The sequence below is a fragment of the Stegodyphus dumicola genome, chromosome 12 (assembly GCF_044657685.1).
Source record: "Stegodyphus dumicola isolate Sdum_Otavi_A_Nest chromosome 12, ASM4465768v1".
In the NCBI taxonomy this organism is placed as follows: domain Eukaryota; kingdom Metazoa; phylum Arthropoda; class Arachnida; order Araneae; family Eresidae; genus Stegodyphus; species Stegodyphus dumicola.
In genome coordinates, this window is record NC_140779.1 from 8967833 (window position 1) to 8992284 (window position 24452).

The following is a 24452-nucleotide window of genomic DNA, read 5'->3' on the forward strand; positions in this document are numbered from 1 at the left end:
TGGTTTATAAGGCATTTCTCCCACCTTCTTGGCGTGCCTTAGTGGTGTAGTGCTCTGCATGTCGGGCGCGTATTCCAGAGGTCCGTGGTTGGATTCCCGGCCAAGGCGTTGCATATTTTTCATCTTTCCTGCTTCCAAAATACCTAATGACTCTACAGGTTTAGCTTTAAAATTTATATTCAAATTTTCATTCTTTCTTAATATTTAATCAAATCAAATTTTTACAACAAATATTTCTCAACTAATCGTTAATTGAGCCTTTTCATTTGATATTAGAAGGTAAATAAAAATGACAATATACGAGTTATATTTTAGAAGCATTTTGCTTTCTAACTATTTGCAGAAAAAGAACTATATGAATAAGATTATTTATTTGAAAGAGATCAATTTCGTTCGAAACAAATAAGGAATGTTGACATCGTTATTTAGTAATATGCAAAAAATGACATCGGCCCGATAATTGGAGAATGAGTTATAAAAATACTTTTTGACTAAAATCATTATGTATAAAAACGATTTTAGATTAATATTTACGCTTTGATTAAATTAAAATTAAATATATAACATAATCATTAGTTAAAAATATTTTTTCACTAACTTCTGACTACACAAATTTGGCATGACCGAGCACTTTGTGTTGGCGCATGTGCTAGAGAATAAATATCCAAATAAATTAATTTAGTCTCTTAATTTAGAAAATATTATCCTATAATGTCAAAGTAGTGGGCAGAAAAACTATAGTACAAACTTAACAGAAAAAAGTTATATTTCAAATTCTTAGAAACACAATACTCACCTAAAAAAAAAAATCTATGTCAACAAAAATAATACTTTCCTTAGATGAATTAGTTAAGTAAAAAATCTGATGTGTACACCACATGACTTCCTTGTATTGGAATATTAAATTATACGCATTTTTTCTTGCATTTCATTTAAACTTATTGGATTGAATTAAATCTACTTCGCCGACAGCGCATAAACCACAATAGAATAAATGAATTCTTTAAAAGTCACTCTAGTATTTGTTTACCATAGCGACACCCCGGCGCTAGATTCACTTAACAGTATTAATAATTATATAACAGTTAACTTATATAATAATTATATAACGGAAACTAAGTTAACTGTTATATAACCCAATAATTATATAACAGTTAACGTATATATTTCGTTCATATTATAACTCATAATGCACAAAATTTATATCATTTAAAGAATAGAATTATCTAATCGTTGCCACATCTTCTATTCAAATACTATAATAAACCTAGAACGATGCATAAAAAAAAATTAAGCAAAAAAAAAAAAAAAAAAAAAAAAAAAAAAAAAAGTTTTTCACAGACGATTGAGTATTTCTCATTTAATTAATTCAGTTCTCCCTTCGCGAGAAGGCAAAAGGCAAAAATACATAAAAACGCAAAATATCTACATTAAAAATTACGAAGTAAATCTTAAACACTTATTTCCTCGAAAAAATTCCAGAAAGAATTAAGCGTGATTTAATTGGCAGTAATAAATGAATGCGTTATCTTTGTTGTTGCGAAGCTAAGTTTTTCTAGATTGGCAACAAATCCACTAGTCTCCTGTTTCAAATGTAAACATCAATGGCCGCCATTAAAACCAAGCTTAGCGGCAATTAAACAACTTTAAAATTGCTGATAATTCTAAAAATATTGCACACAGATTTACTAAAGGCATAAAATCCTTAACCGGATCATAAAAACAACATAACGCAATCATTTTTAAAGCAAAAAACGTACAATTTACAAACATATAAGAGTAAAGAAATTGAGATCACTGAGCCGGGTAACAGAGTGGATATATATATAAATATATTTATATACGTTTGGTGCGGCCGATTGCAACCAAAATACGAGGTGCACATCCACATGTTATAGCAGTCCTATACACAAAATTTCAACGTTCTGAGGCTACTCGTTTTTGAGTTATGCGAGATACGTACGTAATTACGTACGTACGCACGCACGTACGTACATACGTTCGTACAGATGCCACGAAAAGTTCTCTTCAGAATTAATTTTAAAGCAATTTTATAATTTTTTTTGAAGGAAAAGAGTATTTTATTCTGTCCTTACGTACAGATATCACGCAAAAACATCGTTAAATTGCATTCGATAGCGGTCAAAATGGATATTTTCGTTGAAATATGCTGCCTGAAACTTTTCGCGATTACTATACTTCCTTTTTACTTCGTACAAGGAAGTAAAAAGTACTTACAGTTCAAAACTTTCCCAACATGTCCTCTGTCCTCATTTAAAATTTTTGCAGATCGTATAGAAATATTTCCAAAGAACAAAAAATATATTACATTCTCAAATACAAACTCTTGATAAGCATCTTTTACGTTAGAAAATTATTACGTGAGGAGTAGTGGTTTCAAATTACCATTTGTACAAATAACAACAGTTTTTTTATTTATCTAAACTCGGCTTTAAACTTCTACTAAGCTAACTCTGATTAAGCCATGCATTTATGGCAGATATATTTTTTCGAGGTCAGTTTTGCGTTTCACTCACGTGTTTCAGGATTTTCAGTAGGCTAAGAGACGAGAAGCAACTTACCAATTACAATTCTCTTCTTCTACGGTCAACATAAGATTTCAAATTTCGTATATATCTTCGCATAAAGCTGTCTTTTGAGTAACATATCATGGTCTACTAATTTATTTTTCTCGGTTTACCCTTCATCTTGAAATCAAAAAGCTCTGGAATAGATATCAAAAAGCAAAGGTTCAACATACGTTTAGCGGCAAAATCTTTTCGAAATAACGTATAAAGTTTCATATGGTCCAATATATATATATTTAAAATATTCACAGTAATTTCTTAGTAGCATCTTCCCTTCCTATTAAAACCAATTGAGTTTGAGTGAACATGCAATATGGCTTATGAAAATTATTGCTCAGTAACAAAATATGAATTGTAAGTTAAACTAATTTTCCATTTATTAAACATCTTTACACACTAAAAATAGTACAGAGTATAGTCACTAACTGTGCCATTTTTGATGTGTTCTTGGAAAATATATCTCTTTATTGAATTTCAATACGTTACGCATAAAATATGAATTTAAATGAAACTGATATGTACAAAAATAATTATGTATGTACAAAAAATACATATACACAAGTAGCATATACACTAAAAGACTATGTACAGAAAGAAACAAAAGAAAGAGAAATTTCTGTTGTGTACGGAATGCATTGGAAAATTTTTATGAAGATAGGACCTGACAAGCCGTAAAAGAATAATGCAAGGCCTATACATCAAAAAAATTAGTCTTCAGAAATAAACAAAATTATACTCCGTTTTAGGTTTTATTTCAAGTAAAAAAAATCTGATGTGTACACCACATGACTTCCTTGTACGGAATATTAAATTATATACATTTTTTCTTGCATTTCATTTAAACTTATTGGATTGAATTAAATTTGTTTCATCGATAGCGCATAAACCATAATAGAATAAATGCACTCTTTAAAAAAATTTACCATATTTGTTTACCACAGCGACACTCTGGCCCTAGGTTCACTTAACAGCGTTACATTTCATTCCATTTTTTAACTCAGAATGCACAAAATTTATATCATCTTAAGAATTATCTAATCGTTACCACATATTCTATTCACATACATAGATGCCACATATTCATCTAAAATGATGTGTAAAAGAAATTAAGCAAACAAACAAACAAAAAAAGAAACTGCTTTTCACAGACAATTCAGTATTTCTCATTCAATTAATTGAGTTTTCACTACGCGACAAGGCAAAAATACATAAAAATTCAAAACATCTGTATTGAAAATTATGAAGTGAATCTTAAACACTTATTTACTCGAATAAATTCCAGAATGGATTAAGCATGATTTAATTCTCAATAATAATAGAAGGCGTTATCTTTGTTTTTGCGAAGCTTACTTTCTCTAGATTGGCAACAAATCTACTATTCTGCTGTTTCAAATGTAAACAAGCATAGCCACCATTGCATAAGTAATTAGGCTTAGCGTCACTTAAACAATTTTTTAATTTTTGATAATTCTGAAAATATCGCATCCAGATTTACTACAGGCATAGAAACCTTGACCGGATGATAAGCAAAACATAAATCAATCATTTTTAAAGCAAAAGGCGCACAATTTACAAACATATAAGAATAAAGAAACTGATAATACTGAGACGAGTAACAGAGTGGATACATATATTAGATATATGCATATATTAATATACTTTGATGAGGCCGATTGCAACCAAAATACGAGGTGCACATCTAGCTGCTATAGCAATCCTATATACAAAATTTCAACGTTCTGAGGCTACTCGATTTTGAGTTATGCGAGATACGTACATACGTACGCACAGACGCCACGAAAATTTCTCTTCAAAATTCATCTTAAATAAGTTTTATAATTTTTTGGGGGGAAGGAATTCTTTATTCTGTCCTTACGTACGGATGTCACGCAAAAACATAATTAAATTGCATTCGATAGCGGTCAAAATGTGTATTTTCGTTGAAATATGGTGCCTGAAGTTTTTCGCGATTACAATACTTCCTTTTTACAAGGAAGTAAAAATGAGAGTAATTTAAGTGTACTTTTAGAATAAAATTTCTGAGCTCCCAAAAATCAAGTCTAAAAGCGCATGCAATTATTACAACAAATATTTCAGATTTTAAGTAACAAGTCTTTTTTTTTCCTCTTGCAAATGTAAAAAAAGTTTTATTTTTAGACCTTTTACCTTATAGAATCAAAATATTTAATGATTATTAACTATTATCTATTAATTCGCGCACTCATTTTAAATTATCCGAGAAATCAGTTGATTTTCCTAATTGTTTTGCAGCTACCATATGCATCAAAACTTTTGCAACTTTTTCCAGTGTTGCAAAATCTAAAATAATTAAATATAAATATCCAGTAACACAAGAAATGAAATTTAAGAGTAAAAAATTGAAAATGTCGGTTCTTACTCTTTGTGATAATTGAGTTTAATAAATTTTTCGATTTTCTCGAAGCTTAATTCTAATACAGAATAAATTATTTGCTTCTAAATCCGAATAAAATGGTTCCATTTCATTGATTTCTTTTTAACCGCAACCAAATGTAAAGCAAGTCTGCACCAGATCATGGGCTGCATTGTACCCTCATGAGATCAAAATAAATAAAATTGTTCCTAATGAAAGAAACGCTAAGAAAAGTAAAAGCGTTACGTTCTAGCAGACACGTCTGCTGGTAGCCTTACACCCTGATCGAGAATGGTTTCCCTTCGATGGAAAAATCAATAATTTCACCCAGAAGTCAAGTTTCCCTTCGATGCGTCGGCTGGTGGTCTCATTTTAGTAACACATCACGATTTCCGGTAGCGCAGCTGATACACAGAAAGAATTACCGCTTTTGTTGTTGTCTTTGCGAATCTTTAGTCCATCTTAAAAACGAGGTTTTGAGACTAGTATTCTCCGTAGTAGAAGATAGCATTCCACGCAATAAAACTTCTTTGGCAGAAATGCGTTGTTCAGTGTTTTAGGGATAAAAAAAGCGCATGTTAAATTCTTACCGATCCCTTTTTCTTCGATGAAAATTTTCCTTGTCTTATTTTTCTTGGCTATTAAGATTTGTTTGAAGAAAGGATTTACTAAGAATCTGAAAGTGTTGCATTCATATTAATATTAATTGTTATTTAATTTTATGAATCTGTGCAATAATTTCTTTGAAATTAAGAAAACATTCAGTTATTTTCTTCCCACAAGTTATCACGAAACTGCATTTCACCATTCTGCCTTGAATGAAGTAAGAAAGATCTTTTTAAACACCTCGAACAAAGTTTTATTATTTTCATTGCTCAAATTTCATGTCCTTAAAAATAGAAATTATTGCCACTTCATTGCCGAATTCATATTTTTTAAGCCTTATGTACAAGTATATGTATGTATCGAACAACTAAATCTTTTCTTTGTCAAATAAATGCTAAAAGTATTTTGTATAGTTTCTGTAATTGTCTCGAGTGTAAAAAATCTACTGCCACGTCCTTCCCAAAATCGGTGAATAGTTACAATACGACATACGGAAGTGTTTTTGTATTAAAAATACACTTTAATTTTAAATAAATTATTTCAAAATAATTATTCTGACGCACAGTGGAAAAATGAAACCCCTTTTTATACTTAAAAATTATAATATTTAAATTTTATATATCTCATAAATCAAATATTTTACTCTAAAAAGTGTTTTGGGAAGTCATAATTATTATAACCTGACATGCAGTTACGCTAATAACACAAATTTTATGCGCTCAAATTGTGAAACAATAATTTGTGCTCCTGAATTTGATTTTTTTTTTTTTTTTTGCTAAATAATGCCCTTTTTTTTTTTTTTTTTTTTTGGTAGGTTCTATGCATTTGATTCTTAAAATGTTCAAACTACAGAAGACGTGCTCAGATAATATATAATCGAGCAACACCCCCTCCCCACACACAAGATAAATTTTCTGATTATCGTTAATAGAATAAAAATAATTAGATACATAATTTTCAATTCATAAAAATTTAATAAGCAACTAATTCAAATAAAGAAACATGTTGTCTTTAATTAGCACTAAAATTTTATGTATTTAATAGTTTTACGAGAAAATATAAAGGCATTCTTTTAGTAACAAAAATGCATCTCTGTTTCAAATAAAATCTCATAGGTTAATTTTCACAAGTTTTATTAAAAATATGCAGAAGAAAATGTTTGACGGGAGCTGTTTTATCACTTATTTGACCTTTATTACAGTATCATACCCAAAATGATACTTTCTAATATAAAACTAATATACAAATCTGAAGTCTTAAATAAGCAATGATCAAAAGCATTTATTAGCCTTCAAAAGATAATTCAGTATCACTTATTGGACTTGCCTTCCTATCATATTCCATAATGAAAAATTTTCAAGAAATAAAAATGCTAAATATAGTAAAAATTCTAAACAAATGTATAAGTTAAATAAGGGAACCAAGAAATCTTGTAGTCTGGTTATTAGTTTTTTCAAATTCCAGTTTAACACCCAGAAAGAGATATAAAGCAAGTGACCATGCCATTTGAAACGGAACTGATTCATCTATCAAAAACTCAAATGGCATGATATATGTTAGGAATTTTTTAATAAATTGTGTATATTGCATAAATACATTGTGTAAAAAAAGTTCTTAAGTAAATGTACACAATCTTCACAAAAAATTAAAACTGGATTTCCGAATAACAATTAAATCACACCATGAACGAAGTAGATTATTTGAATTAAGACAAAGCACTCGAGGACCAAATGAACAAGAGAAGGAATAATATCGCTGACGACTTTCTAAGAGAAAGTGGCTTGTACCAGCACCCCCTAGATCCATCAAGGCCACGGCGCGTTATGTCTACGGGGTGTTCGTTTTACTCACGTTATGCGTCAGAGAAATCACTAAGAACACCACGCAGCTGGATCGTTCACTAGGATTCAAACACAGAAACGCAGGAAAATACTACATATTCAACAATTTTACACTTCGATCAAATGGTGGGATCTTAAGTTACCATTAGAAGTATTAATAGAATAAACAAACTTTAAAAATGAAGTTATTATATAAACAAAAAATTCTAACAGCAAGTATTCTATTAATAATCTCGTAAATGTAGAAAAGCATCGAAATATCCTTAACACTTTGCGACACCTAAAAATTTTCTTCTGTACGCACAGAAAAATTGAATGAAAAAAGGATTTATAAGTTACGATAGGTTACTCTTACCCTTCTTTATTTACAGTAGATGGCAGCTCAACGCAAACCAGTCCATATATTTTAGCCATGTTTAGTTTTTTAAGACCTTCATTTTTCAAAGAAATCTTCCAGATTTTTTTAGGGTATAAAAGGAATTGTTTGCAAAGAAATTTCTCTTTCATTTTTTGTCTGTATGCTAATCTCCTTATTCTATATTAGTTTGAAATTTTTACCTCGAAATCTTGCGTAAAATCAAACGGCGAACCCTAGTTGTGCCCAGACCGGGCTCACCGATCATCTAGGACAACTGAGAGTCTGTATTCTTTGTTTCTCCGCATCTCATCGGTCAGTTCTTTGACGACAATGCTCGTTTCAGCACTCCTTTCGAAGCTCTATTCAATCAGTGTGTCCACTTTGGGCACACCCACAGAATTAAAACGATAAGTGCTATCTTCACAAAATTTTACTTGTGTCTAGGTGTAATTAGACTGCCTACCTTTTTTTTTTTTTTTTTTTTTAAATCAAAACCCCGACTTTAAAAAGTAGCGTGTCGTAAAGGGTTAACGTGTATATTTTTAACAGCTTTCTTTGTTTTACTAATAAGATGCATGTTGTTGTAATCCGGAAAATAAAAGAATGATCTTATATCGCACAGAATGACAGCAGCGTTGTATTTTAGGCGGATATTATTTTTCCCAAAGATGAAAATGGTAAAACGTATAATATTAAGAAAAAAAAACTGCTTTCAGAAATTACAAAATAGGAAAGAAAAGAGAAAGTGAAGAAAGGAAAGAACAACAAATACTTATAGAAGCTAATTCAGAGCAACAAAAATCAGCGTTATATTTACAAAATTTCCACAGGACTAGTTTCGATGGTTTTACCGAAGCACCATCCTCAGCTGCAAAACCGCAAACGAACAAGATAGGAAAAAATGATTAGATAAGATAAGAAAGCCTGGACAAGAATAAGCAAGTGGCGCCATCTGTTGGTGAAACCAGAACTAAAACATAATTTTTTAAAGGCCGAAGGCAAATTTGGATTGGAAATAGGATCGTTAACTAGAACAGAAAGATTTTTATGAATGTGAAATGCTTCTAGAAAATCCAGTTCTCCAATGGAAGATGTTTTTTGAATAATTTTGGCAGCAGAAAAACTGAAAGTGTGGTTTTCGGACCAACAATGTTGAGCAACAGACGACTTCTGTGTTTCTTTTTTTCTAACATATGCCTCATATTCCTTGACGCGAAATTTTAAGGCTCTCTTAGTTTGGCCAATGTAAATTAAACCACACTGGCAAGGAATCCTATAAATACCCCAGGAATTCATATCCGGAATGGGGTCCTTAAGTATGGAACTCGGAATTTTATTGATGGGAGAATAAACAACCCGAAAGTTAAATTTCTGCAAAATATGTGCAACTTTATAGCTAATTCATTTGCGGTTTTGCAGCTGAGGATGGTGGTTCGGTAAAACCATCGAAACTAGTCCTGTGGAAATTTTGTAAATATAACGCTGATTTTTGTTGTTTGTCTTCTGAATTAGTATTTATTCGGCGTGTTATTGTGTCTTACTTATAGAAGGTTTTCAGAGTGTAATAAGCCACCTTGATCTGTAGAATATTTATAGTTGCTGTCGCGGATCCGAAAGTATATATTATCTTTTCCGCGCGAGACTTTTAAAATACACGGCAGTTCGGAAGCTCTCTCAAGGGGTCTGGTGATAGAAAAAGAGCTGTGTGAGACCTTAGATCCGTTCCTCAAGAAATTCTCTTACAAATTTGGTACTGAATTGGAAAACGTCCTACTCTCCTATAATTTACCCAAAAGCCCATGCCAACGATAGATGCAATCGTATGCTTCTCTACTTCATAAAACTGGTAGACTTGTTTCTATCATACAAATGAGATAAATCGCAACAGAATAGGATGAAATGGATGCGAAAACTTTCCTAAAAAGCGAAGAAATCTATTATTGTTTGATAAAATTTTTTGATTTCCTATTTAAAAATATTTTTTTTTTTTCCCTACATTCAGACGCAACTGACGCAAAAGCAAACATGACCTGATTAAGCAAAAGTCCTCAAAATGTTAAATTAGCAAAGGCAATTTTCCCCTTCCCCTCTCCAAAAATAAAAAAAACATTTATTTGATGAATAATGAAGATAATGATACACTATCAGGCAAAAAGTGTTTATCTTTGCTCCAGTGCTCTCTACCATTCCATTCAATGAATCTCGCCTGCACCCTTGCTCAGTCGGGGAGTGAATGGAGGTAACTGAGCATTCATGAGTGTGGAAAAACTCCTCCGCATCTCATGGGAGGAAGATATTTCCCCTATTCAAGGTAATTTCCCCTTTAACTGACAGGAATGTAAGGATCGCTTATATTCCCTTCCCCGCTAAACGGAAATTGAAAATTCCGGTACTTCAGCTTCTAGTATACTTTCGATGCATTTTTAATCCTATGAGACAGTTTGCCGAATGTTGAAGAATTATCCTTTTATTTCACAGAATGTCGTAACAGGATAATTACATTTGTTTTTGATATGTTACACTTTATTAGCAATGTTATTAATGACCGAGCATAAGGCTTTTGAGTTAAGCTTTATTAAAATGTATTTCTTACCATTGTAATAAAAGTGAGTCATTTAAAGATAATAAACTTTGTATAACATTGGCATTTAATTAAAGATAATATACTTTAGATATTTTGCCGATATAATTATATTTCTCGGATCACAGCTTACTGTTATTTGTAAGTCTGGCAATCCGTTTTTTACTGTTAAATATATTTTTGTGGAGGCTTCAGATTCAGATTTGTAAGCATTTAAAGTTAATTCATAAGAAATAAAAGTATTAGCTTAGTTAACAAAAGATAATACTAAAATTATTTACTTCGAAATTTTAGCTTAATTAATAAAAAGATAACGCTAAAGCCATTTATTCTGTACATCCGAACTATGGTACGTAATGTTTTGTCGGTCAATGCCAATGATGAAAAAAGCGAACATCATTTGCAATCGTTAGTTAATTTTTAAATCATTAATTCAGCAATTTCTGACAAAGCGTAAGGAATAATGCTGATATTTCCAACCAAAAAATAATAGTTGGAAATATCAGCATACTTTGAAATCGTCGAAATCATTCGAGAACGGATTTCTGATTCGATCCTGGAGGGGGCTTAGATATATGTAACTCTCTATCGCCTTTATTGCGGATGTAATATCGACTACTTCTGCAGTGCACTCTAGAAAATGCCGTCGGTGATGAGATAGCTAAATAACCTATTGCTTCAGATTTCCCGACAAAAGTTCAACTAGCAAGAGTCAGGAAATCGGATAAAATTTTCCGCTGTGTACAGTATAGTGGTTAATGGAGGGTAGTTGCTAACCTCCATAGGGCGTCAATTTGATTAAGTAAGGCTTGGTATCTGTTTAATATCTTTATATCTGTTTAATATCTGTTTTATATCTGTTTATATCTGTTTTATATCTGTTTAATATCTGTTTAATATCTGTGATAACCTTTCTCTTCCCTTCTCGGACGTAACATTGGTTGCGCCACGTGGTGAACAGCGGGCGTTTCTATACATTTTCTTTCAAATGACGTTTCTTCTTAAAATTCTTTTCACTATCGACGGGTAACAGTTTTACCCCCGTTTACTGATTCTCTCTCCCCCCCTCCGATACTCTTTTGCCCAAGTCGCTTCTATTCCCCTCTCCCAAGCGGAGGAGTTATACTTCCTATAATACTTTAATCTTTCTCGTTTGCTCAAAAGTCAAGATTTTTTCTTGTTCTTCTGCTCGCTGAGATGTTCTAGGCTTGAATTTTTCCTGCAGCTTGCTTGCCTAAAATATTCTATATAATAATGTAATTCTATATAATAAGTATATTGCAGCATATATAACAGAGTTTTATATCGCTTTAATGTGTATTTACAGTGGTGGCCAAAATTGTGGACACTTTTGGAAATTTTTATGTTTTCGAACTTTGTACGCTTATAGAAAATGTTACGTTTCGCAAAATGCAAATTTGTATATATCATTTTAAAGAGAATTTATTACTGAATTCAATACAAAACACAAAATTCAATTATTTGCAATACAAAAAAGTTATATGTACTTTAATATAAATAAAAAACACAGTTATGAAGTGGTGTGTAATGTCTAGCTTTCCTGGCCAATCACAGTTCTTGTTCTGAGAACAAATCAAATGTTAGTAACTGCCAGTAGAAGCTGACATCATGTTTACACTTGAAACAATTTATTATTTTGCTTTGTTCTGTAGAAGGAGGACCTGTTTCTTATACACTGCAATTACAAATAGGCATTTTTGTAAAAATTTTTAATATTTAGTCAAGAAGCAATGACATCAAATAAAAGAGTAGATTGGACACCTAGAAAGAGATGTAATATTATTGTATTACGAGAAAGTGGTCTTTCCTATGTTGAAATTACAAGACAGGTGGGTGGTGCAGTGACTACATCTGGAGTCCGAAAGTTTTGTTTACGATATCAGGAGACAAATTCAATAAAAAAACAAAGAAGGAAAAGGTACACCACATCTATTGATGACAGAAGAATAAAAAGACTATGTGTCCAAGATAGAAAAATGTCATCAGCGGCCATCAAAAGTGATCTGAATGATGCTGGTGTTTCTGTCAGTTCAAGAACAATCAGATATAACAGATGTTGGACTGAGAGGTAGAATTCCACGAAAAAAGCTTTATCTTAATTTTCAGCAACGAAAAAAAAAAAAAAAAAAGACTACAGTGGGCAAAGGTTCGCATTAATTGGACAGATGATCAGTGGTCACAAGTTATATGGAGTGATGAAACTAAGATATCGTTATTCAGTAGTGATGGGCGAAAATATGTAAGACGTAGAATAGAAGAGCTACATCCCGACTGCATTCAAGCAACTCTGAAGCACTCAGTTAGTGTTATGATTTGGTCATGCATGTCAGCAGATGGTATGGGTCGCCTTCATGTCATCGATGGGACACTGAATGCCAGAAAATACATTGACACTATTCTAGAACCAAAACTTCTACCTTCCATCAGAGATCTCTTTCCCAACAATGCTTCGTTTATTTTTCAGCAGGATTCTGCTCCTTGCCACACGGCCAAAATATCGAAAGAGTGGTTTCCTACAAAGAGTATTAAATCGTTGTCATGGCCAGGAAACAGTCCTGACCTCAATCCTATCGAAAATTTGTGGCACCGTTTGAAACCTCTTGTCCGAATGAGGCGCCCATCAAATAAAAGGGAACTAATTGAGGCTATAATTGTTTCCTGGCATCATGTAATAACGAAAGAAGGGCTTAAAACTCTTGTCAGCTCAATGAAACGTCGATGTGAAGCTGTAATCAAAAATAAAGGGTACCCTACTAAGTACTGATAACTCCCTGCAATCATCACTATCTAATGTATATCGATAACTATTATCGTTTAACTTTTTTGTATTGCATATAATTGAATTTTGTGTTTTGTATTGAATTCAGTAATAAATTCTCCTTAAAATGATATATACAAGTTTGCATTTTGTGAAACGTAACGTTTTCTATAAGCATACAAAGTTCAAAAACATAAAAATTTCCAAAAGTGTCCACAATTTTGGCCACCACTGTATATGGTTATTAATAAATAAGCATGTGCAATGTTGTAAAATTTTAATTTATTTCGTAACTACTTATTTATTTAAAGCATTTTGACGACTTCATGAAATAATTTAGGATTATACGATGTTAAATATCTACAAGGTGAGCTATAAAGATGAACGCTTTGAAGATATCAAAGATGTAATTTTGCACCGAGACCTGACTCCAATGAATTTTCCATGATATAGCTAAATGAATAGTTTTCCAATTCAATTCTGTATAATTCCGTATTAAGGCAGTTTATTGCTACAACATTTATTCAATCCTGTGACTCGCTAATTATGATTTGAATTTATTCGCGAATCATGATCATGTATTTATTAAATTGGTTTTTAATATTAGTTTAAAAGGAAAATATTTTTATGTGAGCTACACGAAATCGTCCAATGACCTACAGGTAGTTCATGATATTAAAATTTTGGCCATCCTTGCTCTAGATCAGCGGTTTTCAACCTTTTGAGCAACGAGTACCATCTAAACAAAAATTGAAAAACTTTAGTTCCAGCACTAGATTTTAGAATGACTATTTTTCTGTTTCTCAATAGAAACATTGAAAAAAATATATGCATAACCTATTGGCTATTTGTACAAATATGCACACATAAAAAATATCAGATTTAAAATTGGTTACCATTTTAATAATCAAAATTTAGATTATAATTACTTTAATTCGAAACTTTAGTGTGGAATTTGGGCCTGTTTAAGAGAGAGAAATTTCTTTATTTCTTAGTTTTTAACAGTAAATTAGGATCTACTTTTATTTTGTTCCGTATTTATATTTCAAATATAACATGGAAGAAAATCCTTGTTCGCACAAATAGGTTGTACCAAAAGGCAATCAATATTTAATAGCTTTATTTGAATTGCCTTAACATTATTTTTTTTTGGTTCAGTCATGTCAGGCGGAGCACAGCCTCAGACCTGTCTCGTCAGCTCTCTTCAACCACTAGTACGACAATTTCAAGGCAGACCTTGTACAGACGCTTAGGGCAGATTGGTCTATATGCTCGTAGACCTGTCAGATGCGTTCCACTTACTGCAACTCACTGTCGCCTGCGGTTAGCCTGGAGTAGAGAGCATGTATTGTGGACACCGCAACAGTGGGCTTGTGTGATGTTTTCCGACGAGTCCAGGTTTAGCTTGCAGTCTGATTCGACTTTCATATGGAGAGCTCCAGGTACCCGTTACCACTAAGAAAACATACACCGTTACGGCGGTGCAGGAGTGCTTGTTTGGGGTGGAATTATTCTGGGTTTCAGAACTGACCTACATGTTCAAATTGGAACCATGACAAGCCAAATCTATCGGGATGTCATTCTGGAACAACATGTACGTTTGTTTCGGGGCGCCATGGGAGCACAATTTGTGTTTATGGATGACAACGCCCGTCCTCACCGTGCAAACATGGTTATCGAATGCCTTCAATCGGAGGATATCACCTGTATGGACTGGCCAGCATTCTCACCGGACTTGAATCCAGTAGAGCCATGGGACATGCTTAGCCGACGAGTTTCAGCCCGTCAATCTCCTCCTACATGTCTACCGGAGCTTCGGAGAGCATTGCTTTTTGAGTGGTGTAATATCCCCCAAAATCAGATCGATAATTTGATACTCAGCATGCCTAGGCGTTGTACGGAGTGTATTGCACCGTCTGGGAGACATACAATGTATTAACAATCATACCAGCCATGTAATATTGTTTTTTTTTTTTTTTTTTGTAAATAGGTTTTTTTTTTTTTTTTTTTTTTTTTTTTTTTTTTGTAATTTCCTCCAGGGAGAAAAAATTGCTAATTTTTTTAATAATATCAAACATATAGCATCTTTTTTTGCTCTTTACCTTTTGTTTAATAAAAAAGCTTTACCAATAAGTCAAATTTGTTTTGCTTCTAACTCTTTCTTCCTTTGCCTGATTTTGCATTATCCTTAATTTATGGACATGAGTGTATTTATCTCAGATTTTTTCTGTTATAAATTCGATTGATCCAGTCATCCAGTTCATTTTTGAAACAGAATCCGACAGTTAACGTTTGGAACTGAATTTGGTATTACTTCATAACTACCTGTTTACCGCAAACTCTTTTCTGTTTGTTTGCTAAGTCATGACACGCGGTTAAGCAAATCTTTACTATTATTTATTTAGCGCTGCTAAAGTTTGTGCCTCAGAACCTTTGCTTGCTAATGAACTCAGCTATTTGAGATCATTTGCCACTGACCAAGGTTCTTCCCGTGGTCATTCATAAAGCTTTTAAAAAACTTTCATTTTGCCATCAAAGAAGACATTCCGCTGTTAGAAATAACACTAATAACCTTGTAGTTCTTCCATATCATCCTTCTGTCAGTTTCAAAACTATACGGTATCTGCAGAAGTTCAAGTTTCAAGATATTTTCTCACATGTGAATAAAATCCACGGTTCGAGTTCTTAAAAATTACATTTCTGACTTTAATTCTTGGGGAATTTATAGTTTGTCTTGTCAGTGGGATTTGAGATATATCGGCCAAACTAAAAGAATGTTAGAGTTTCGCATCAAGGAACACGAGTCTTATGTCCAAAAAGGCGAAATTAGTTCGCGATAGTTAATCATAGACTGGCACAATTTTGACTTTCGGTCTTCCAAAAAGTTTCTTCCATTGGTGAATTGGATTTTATAATAATTAGAAATTAGAAAATAATTAGAAAATTAATTAGAAAAGCAACAACCTTGTGTTTGGCGTAGATTTATATAAGATGTCAATCGGTTTCGGGGGGCAAGCAGGTACAGGTTCCTCTTCATCTCCCAGTCCTGCAGATTTCATTGTTCCTGATGAAGAGAGACATGTACCTGTTTGCCCTCGAAATCGATGGAGATCTTGAATAAATCTTAGCAAAACACGAGGTTATTGCCTTGCTAGTTTTATATTTACCTTTGGTGTTTTTCTCTTCTGTTTCGAATTGGGAGTCTGTGTGTGATTATGGCAAAGCCTCGAGGGCTATCTGCCTAAGGGAAGGGATGCCTTCGTGGAGGACTTTCTAAGGAAGACTGGCTCGTATACACGTTACACATGGGGATAACCACGAAAACACCCATGCAGTCAGCCCGTTCACGGGTTTCGAACCTCGGACGAACTACCAGTGTTCAGCGACTTTACCGCTCGGCCGCTGGTGGGCCCCTGTTTCGAATTGGAATTTTCTTGAATCTTTTCACATTTACAATGATTTATTTTGTTTAGTTTATGGTTTCAATTCCAATCAGGTTCTTCCTAGCGCTTTTAAAATTCAATTAACTTTTCAGTTTTCAGTTTTCGTTAGAATAAAAGCATTTTAATGGCAGTCTTTTTCAAAATTACATTTGTATTTTTTAGAAACGAACGTCTTTTAATAGCTTATCATGAGCATTTTTTTATACTTTGCCTAAGGCGCATTTGTTATTCTATAAAATACGTAGGTATTATACGCAATGCCTAGGTAAAATGTATAATATTTCTCATACTTCATAAAAAAAAGAAGAGTCTAACTTAACTTTCTCTTTTGCCTAAAAACGCCAGGCATTCCATAATATACTTATTCATTCCTCAGAATGCCGGTATTTTATACATTGCCGGTAATATGCACAAATAAAGCTTAGAATCATCATAAAATGATAGGTTACCCTCTCAAAATATAATGTTATGCAGCTCATAAAAAATATAAAGGAATATAACTATAAAGGAATATAACTCGTATTTTCCTGATGCACAATAATAGCAAGAATACTGATTGAGCTTACAAGAGTGAATATAATGATAGTTCTCTTTATTACGTCCCTATCATGACAATTTTATTTTTAACTTAAAAAAAAAATTAAAAGGACTCGCATTTCACCGGTCGCCCGAAAAGGTTTGTTAAGGTTTTTCTACGCTCCCTCTGAACTCGCAGTCTACCAGTCTCCGGCTAACGCATTTCTTTTTGCCTTTTTAGCTTTATTATTAAGCATAATTTTCTTTGCACTTATGTATTAAAAGCTTATTCTCAAGGATATGCAATGAATTTATGAGAACGAGTAAATTTTGTATTTCTCAAAGAACTAAACGTGATACCCTGCTCGTGCATACTTCACGCTAGCGATTTCTTACAGCAAATTCACTGTAAACTTTCTGAATGATGTAACTAAACAGAAGGACCACGGCTGTCACTTGTACAGAGAAGTCTTATGTTTATTCCTACGCTGTATTCAGGAAAAGTTTATTTGTTTTATTTAATGATGGCAAAGCACACTAGGGCCATCTGCCTAAGGGAACGGATGCCCTCGTGGAGGAGCTTCCAAAGGAAACCGGCTCGTATACACGCTACACATGGGGAAAACCACGAAAACGCCCATGCAGCCAGCCCGTTCGCGGGATTCGAACCTCGGACCGAACTACCAGTGTTCAGCGACTTTACCGCTCGGCCGCTGGTGGGCCCCTGTTTCGAATTGGAATTTTCTTGAATCTTTTCACATTTACAATGATTTATCTTGTTTAGTTTATGGTTTCAATTCCAATCAGGTTCTTCCTAGCGCTTTTAAAATTCAATTAATTTTTCTATTTTCAGTTTTCGTTACTAATTCTGCCGACAGATGGCGCTACCTTCTAATTCGCTTTACTCCTTTTGGGTGTAAATACAACCGCTGCCTTTCCTTCCTTGCAAATTTCTTTGCTTCTGATGAAGAGACACCTATAACTCTGTGCACTCGAATCGATAGGGTTTTGACTAAAATCTACGCCAAATACAAGGTTTTTGTTTTGCCTAGTTTTTATGACTTATTTATTTATTTGTGATTCACAGTGTTGAATTGTTTATACATACTCATAGCAGGATGTAAACGAAAAAGTTTTTATATGAAAATAAAGATGTGATAAAAAATATGCTGCGATATATTGCAGCTTCTTGATGGCTATTTATTGCCATGTGGAAAGATCAAATTATCCATCAAGAAAATACAATTCGGCACAAAAGAAGACTATAATAAGTTTATTTTGCAAATGTAATAAATTACATTTACATTAAGATTATTTCGCGAACTAATGCATAACAGTAATTATTGTATTGTATGAGTAAATTTTTCTGAAAAGTGCTCGAATTGTTTTCCTATGTTACAGAACAGGCAAGAATTATGATTAAATTACAAGCAAAACATATTGGTCTTAGAGTTTTGATGGCGCATAAAGCAGAATAAAATATTATAACGCAACCAAAGAACCTGGAATAGTATATGGTAACCTATGGAATAAAAAAATAATAATAATTATAGCTTATCAACATTATTAAATTTGCCATTTTGCCTTTTTAGTAGAACGTAGTAAAGAATGCAGCAGTTTTGTAATAACGCTCTTTCTGCATTAAATGTCTTCTTATCAATTGCAAAAAGTGCTTTTATATTTCTTGTAGTTATTAAAAATGAGCAAAATTTCATCATTAAATTAAAACAAATAACACCGCTTTGAGATGTTAATATTTGAGGTTAATAACACTGATAATTATGTTGTCTAATTACCAAGATCTGACACAGTTTTCTTTCATAATTATTTCATATGAGGCAAATGTAGTGCAAATATTTAGCTTTTAACTGGTATGATACATGCCCCGGGAACTTAAGGGCTACATTTTACTATAAAATAAAATTATTATCTTTTTTGTGTATAAATGATTGCGTATTTCAAAAGTATTTCCAAAAATTGTAATTTAATATGCGAATTTGAAGGACCCAATTATATTATTCGTGCATGAATTTTTTGCGATAGCAATAAAAGGTAAGTTTTTCAGTGATACATTGAATATTTTTTATTTTGTTTTACTGTCGAATGAAATACGAAATAAGAATATGATAAAGCTAGAAAAGAATTGTATAGCATACATTATACAAAATGTGAAGTATATCTCAATTTATATATTTAAACAACTGGCATTTATTAAAACATACAATTTTGAAGAACATGGTAATTCATGATCGAGATCATTATGGATTTTTATAAATTCGGCAGATGTTATTTTTATTATTATTTTAATCTACATTTATCGATTTATTAAGTAATATTCACAAATTAAAAACAAAAATTAAATAAATGCGGCGAGAAGAAAATAATATAAAGGTAAAAATAAGATAATATATAAAGAACTTACTCATTTAAAAGAATCTGAGGTTCGGCAAATGTTATTTGTTATAAATTAGATAGATGTTATTTTTATGATTATTTTAATCTATGTTTATCGTTTTAATAAGTAACATTCAACAAATTAAATGCAAAAATTAAATAAATTTGGCTAAAATAAGATAACACAGGAAAAAGTTACTCATTTAAAATACCTGCAAGTGAAATGCAGACGATTTATTAACCGAAGTTAGGAAAATTCTTTCTCAAATTTAGTCAATTATTGTGTTTCCTTAAACAACATTCTTAAAAATTTTTATACAGTTACAGTTTTGTAAACATTATAAATCTTACATTTTCTAAATTAAAATAATTAAAATATAACATATAGGACAAACTGGAGAGTTAAATATGAAAAATACTGAAGAATTTTCGCACGAATTATTACGTTAATCAAATTAAAATTTTTTTAAATATTTTGAGAACTGAGTTTATTGCTATTAAATCAGTAACAGATAGATTAAGTTTGAAAGTTAAATATTTTACCGAATGGCAATGGCAAGTTAAATATTTTACCGAATGGCAAGTTAAATATTTTACCGAATGGCAATGTGCTGGGTGTGGAAGATAAAAATGTGTTATTTTGAGTAAGGACAACACATTGCTGTTAAATCACTGAGTTTGTTATTAAAAATTAATTAATTTCGCACAATATATGAAAAGAATTTTAAAAAATTCAAAATTCGGGCTTCGAAATTTGTACAAAATTTAATGGCTCCAGGAAACACAGTGCCAGGAATATACATACAGATTCTTCATTAGAAATGAACAATATTTAATCAATATTACTATCTCCTGTGTTAGCTACATTTAAAACTTTCTAAACGTGACATATTAATTTATTTTTTCTTCAAATAACATCATTTATTTCTAAATCTAATGAAAAATTTCTGTTATTTTATGTTTTGAATCTGTACTGTCACTTATCGCTTTCCGTTTTCTTGTCAGAATGCAAATTAACTAGCGTGTATTTAAGTGAGAGTTTGAGATAATTTAAACAGATCATGTTCTGTCTCCTGGAGGTTAGGTTACTAGTTGTTATTCTGTGATACGAATTCTGGTGTAAGCTTAAAAGCCAGCTTTCGTGTTTAAAACTCTCAGCGTAGACTTGAACTAATAGTTTAAATTTAGTTTTAAAATTCTGATTTTTGAGTTATCACCATAATTACTGGCTGAATTGTGAGCACCGTGCATGCCTTCTGTTCAACTCACTTAGTTTAAATAGAAGGGCTCGATTACAGGCTTATTATAGGAATTGCTACAAGTTACGTTTAGTTTAAGATATATTCTTTACAGTTCAAATATTTAGGAATTTAATAAATTTTTGTTAAAATAACATTTTAAGAATAATTTCTATTATTTTTCCAAATATTGAAAATGTGTATCAAATTGTGCTCCATTTGTTTGTACTAGCAGATACTCTTACTCTTTTAAAAAGCATTTCTATTTGAACACCACATTTTTTTCGATAAGTTTCTGATTTTAAGCAAACACATTAAATTGCTGCGTAACGATTCTGCCCCTTCAAACAGCTCTCTACAATGAGTGATACAGCTACTCCCATTTCATATTGCTTTTAAATAATCTCCTTTCATTTCATCATTTATAATGCTTTATAAGTGAAAGAAAAGTAGCAGAATTATTTTTATTGCAACAGTGCTAAGAAAAAGAGAGAAATTTAATTTTCTTTTTTAAATCACTTCACTACATGAAATGGTTTTCTTAGGAACATCTTTTCTAGTAATTATTATTCCTTTTACCAAGCTTTCGACTAAATTATGATAAGCAGTAAAAAGATAAATTAATTTTTATCTTATAAGTTAGAAAAATAAAATTTTAACAGAGAAGAGTGAACATATCATCAGAAACATAATTTTCTAATTTATTACTTAAGATTAAGGAACATCAGCAGAAAAGTAAATTATTAATAATAAATAAATTTAATTAATTAATTTAAAAACATGTGCGTACGAAATAATGCATTACTAAATTTTGAAAACAAGTAAAAGAGCAGCCTATTAAAAATGTTTCACATTTAATATCGGTTGCATTACACTAACTTTTCAAATTTTTAAATAATATTGAAAATGCATAAGTAATTCTATATTCATATTCTTTTAATATCCACGCATTAAATTTTTTATCACTTTTATTTCAATGAGACATACGTTTCAATAATAAAAACGTTTTGTCTAATTTTACGCAGATAAATTTTCTAAAATTAAAGAAACGTGCTAAAATTGAATGCTAAACTTAGCTAAGTAAAATTTTCAAGTTTCTATTTAAATTAAAATTTTGTTAAGTATTAAAATATTATCTCAAATTTAAATATTTTGTTATTCTTCTACAGATTTGGTTTTATAATTTAATAGAATTATAACCGATTCTTCTGGTTGAATTGAAATAAAAATAATTAGAACAGGAAAACATTAACCTAAAATTTAAAATTAGGCGAAAAAGCTTTAGATTGGCGAAGATTAAATCCAATTCTATAAATTCATCTAACATAAATATACTTCTTCCTCAGGAACAAATTAATAGAAGTTTTTGCTCCTGAAAAAGGGGACGTGTTACTGAAATCAACAGAGTTTTATTCTAAATCTTCGCCAATAGAAATTTATCTAATTTTAAATTTAATAAATAATACCATGGACTGTAAACAACAGTAAATACATTTTCGAAACAAAGCTTTAAATCAAGTTTTCTTTTCTAAATCATACGTACTAAACATTTTTTATGAAATCCCTTCAGTCAAATATCATCTCATAAGCAGATGTGTGTGTATGTGTTATCGGTACAGTTGACAATGATAAAATTTATATTATGATTAATTTTCAATATTTTTCATCAGATCTTTAAATCTTATGTTTCTAAAAACTACTTCAAAGTGATCTTTTTTTTTTTTTTTTTTAAATTCCTATTATATTAGCTCACGATCTCCCTATATCTTGTTCAAATTTTCACTCGTTGATAAAATTCTTTTTATTCATCCACTCAAGTTCAAATACATTTTTTTTAAACTTGTTGTGGATGACACTTGATGTTAATACAGTTTTTTCACATATTAAAATCAATTCCTACTTATTTATTCCTGTTTATAGGAACTAAAGATATGCTGTTTTTAAAGTTTGCAGAACACACATCACTTAGTTTGGCACTGCTTCTCCACCCCACAACAACAAACTAGTTGTTAAGTTAAATTAAAACTTACTATTTACTTGCCTTTTTAGTATTATTTAAGTATAACTTATACATGTTTTTTATAGATAATGTCTAGTTTCTTTAGATTTATATGCATAATTCGTGTAGGGGAAGTTTCTTTGAGCAAGAGTTTCTAAACTACTTCGGTTTTCTAAAAATTTGGTTTTCTACTCTTATTTTTTATTTTAATTCTTGCCTTTTAGTTGCTGGTTTCTCAAAATTCTACTTGTTTGGATTTCTTTTTGGTGATTCACCACATTTGGTATTACTTTTGGTTTGACGTTTACTCTTGCCAACACGAATTGAATGATTGAAGAGTTAGGTTTGGAGGCAACTTCTACTTGATAAGTCTATCTCCTGCCTTCTCAACAATGATTTACCTATGCATTTTTCTAAATAATTTTTTAGGATTAAATAATTTTAGAATTTTATATTTATTCATGAATTTGATACTTGCACTTGATTTACATATGCTCTCAGAATTTAAATGATATTGTAGATTAGTTAGCAACAACACTAATCACTTATTTGTTTGCATTAAATTTAATTTAAATTAACTTTAAATTTGCATTTAATTTGCTTTTTACGAATAGAGAATGTTTGTTAAATTCTAAACATTTTCACATATTTAAGAATATTAATTAATTAATATTCTCAATTCTTCAATTAATTACTCAATTAATATTCTTCAATTAATTTCAATTTCTTATAGTGATCAGAATGAAAAATTATAGACGATCATCAGCTTCATAAATTAGAAACGAAAAAATTTTAATAAAAAGTAACTAAAATAAAATTTTTCTTTGTTGACCTAAGTAGAAATTGACTTAATTTTTTTTATATTACTTGTTTTAAAATTCAGGATTCTATTTATACATGTGAATGGATAGCGAAAATTTATTTTCAAATATTAAAAGTTAAAAAATTCCATCGCATCGAAAATAAATTCTGAGCATTCAGTACACATTTAAACGACTCCAAAAGGCTTTATTATCTTTAAATATGCACAAGTGTTTAGATTTAGATATTTACCTCTTAAATTAAAAAGCAAGATGTATTTTTATGCAAATTATTCAACCCTTTTAATACATTCCTGAAAACACATATGTTTGTCAACAAAAACAGTTACGTGCTTTTCATTGAATCTTTCCGGAACGACCCTTCATTTTAAATCGACGTATCAGAACTTCCCTTCTCCTTCCGTTCCCGGGAAAAACGGGTCAGTATCACAAGGAGCCTGAGGCGTTCGATAAAGCTTCTGAGCATGACTTATGCTTGGAATGTATCTACACCCGACTTGTCGAATAAGCATTATGCTTTCCTTACCTGTTGTTGTTATCATTTTCTTCGGAAAACGGCAGGCTCATGAATTTCACATTTCTGTACACGCTCATCTTCCAAAAAGAGAATGCGCTGTCTTTCCCGAGCGATTCCTTCAGTGGCTGTTGCTATGGAAGAGCACAGTTAGCTTTCATTCTTCGAAGCTACTGTTCGAGGGAGCTACGTGCGATTGTCGGATGTGTGGCGGCAGTGTTTAAATTGTTTAAAGTTTTATTTAACATTTTAGTCTGCTGCTTGGCAAGAATGAATGAAATGGATTATATTTATTTCAATAAATGGTTCATTTTTTCCGTTAATAACTTAAGATATTCGAAAACATATCGTTATGTAAGTATTTTGGTTCATACGTATGCTT

General features: G+C 31.4%; 1 protein-coding gene across 1 annotated transcript in view; it reads right to left on the minus strand.

Annotated features, from left to right (window-relative positions):
• Positions 1-24219, minus strand: part of LOC118189195 (kelch-like protein 17) — a 167532-nt gene extending 143313 nt beyond the window's left edge. Inside the window, exon 1 of the mRNA XM_085827459.1 lies at positions 24083-24219. Within this exon, the coding sequence (XP_085683585.1) occupies positions 24083-24150 (68 nt within the window). The 5' untranslated portion in view covers positions 24151-24219. The remainder of the gene's footprint in view (positions 1-24082) is intronic.
• Positions 24220-24452: the final 233 nt, after the last annotated feature.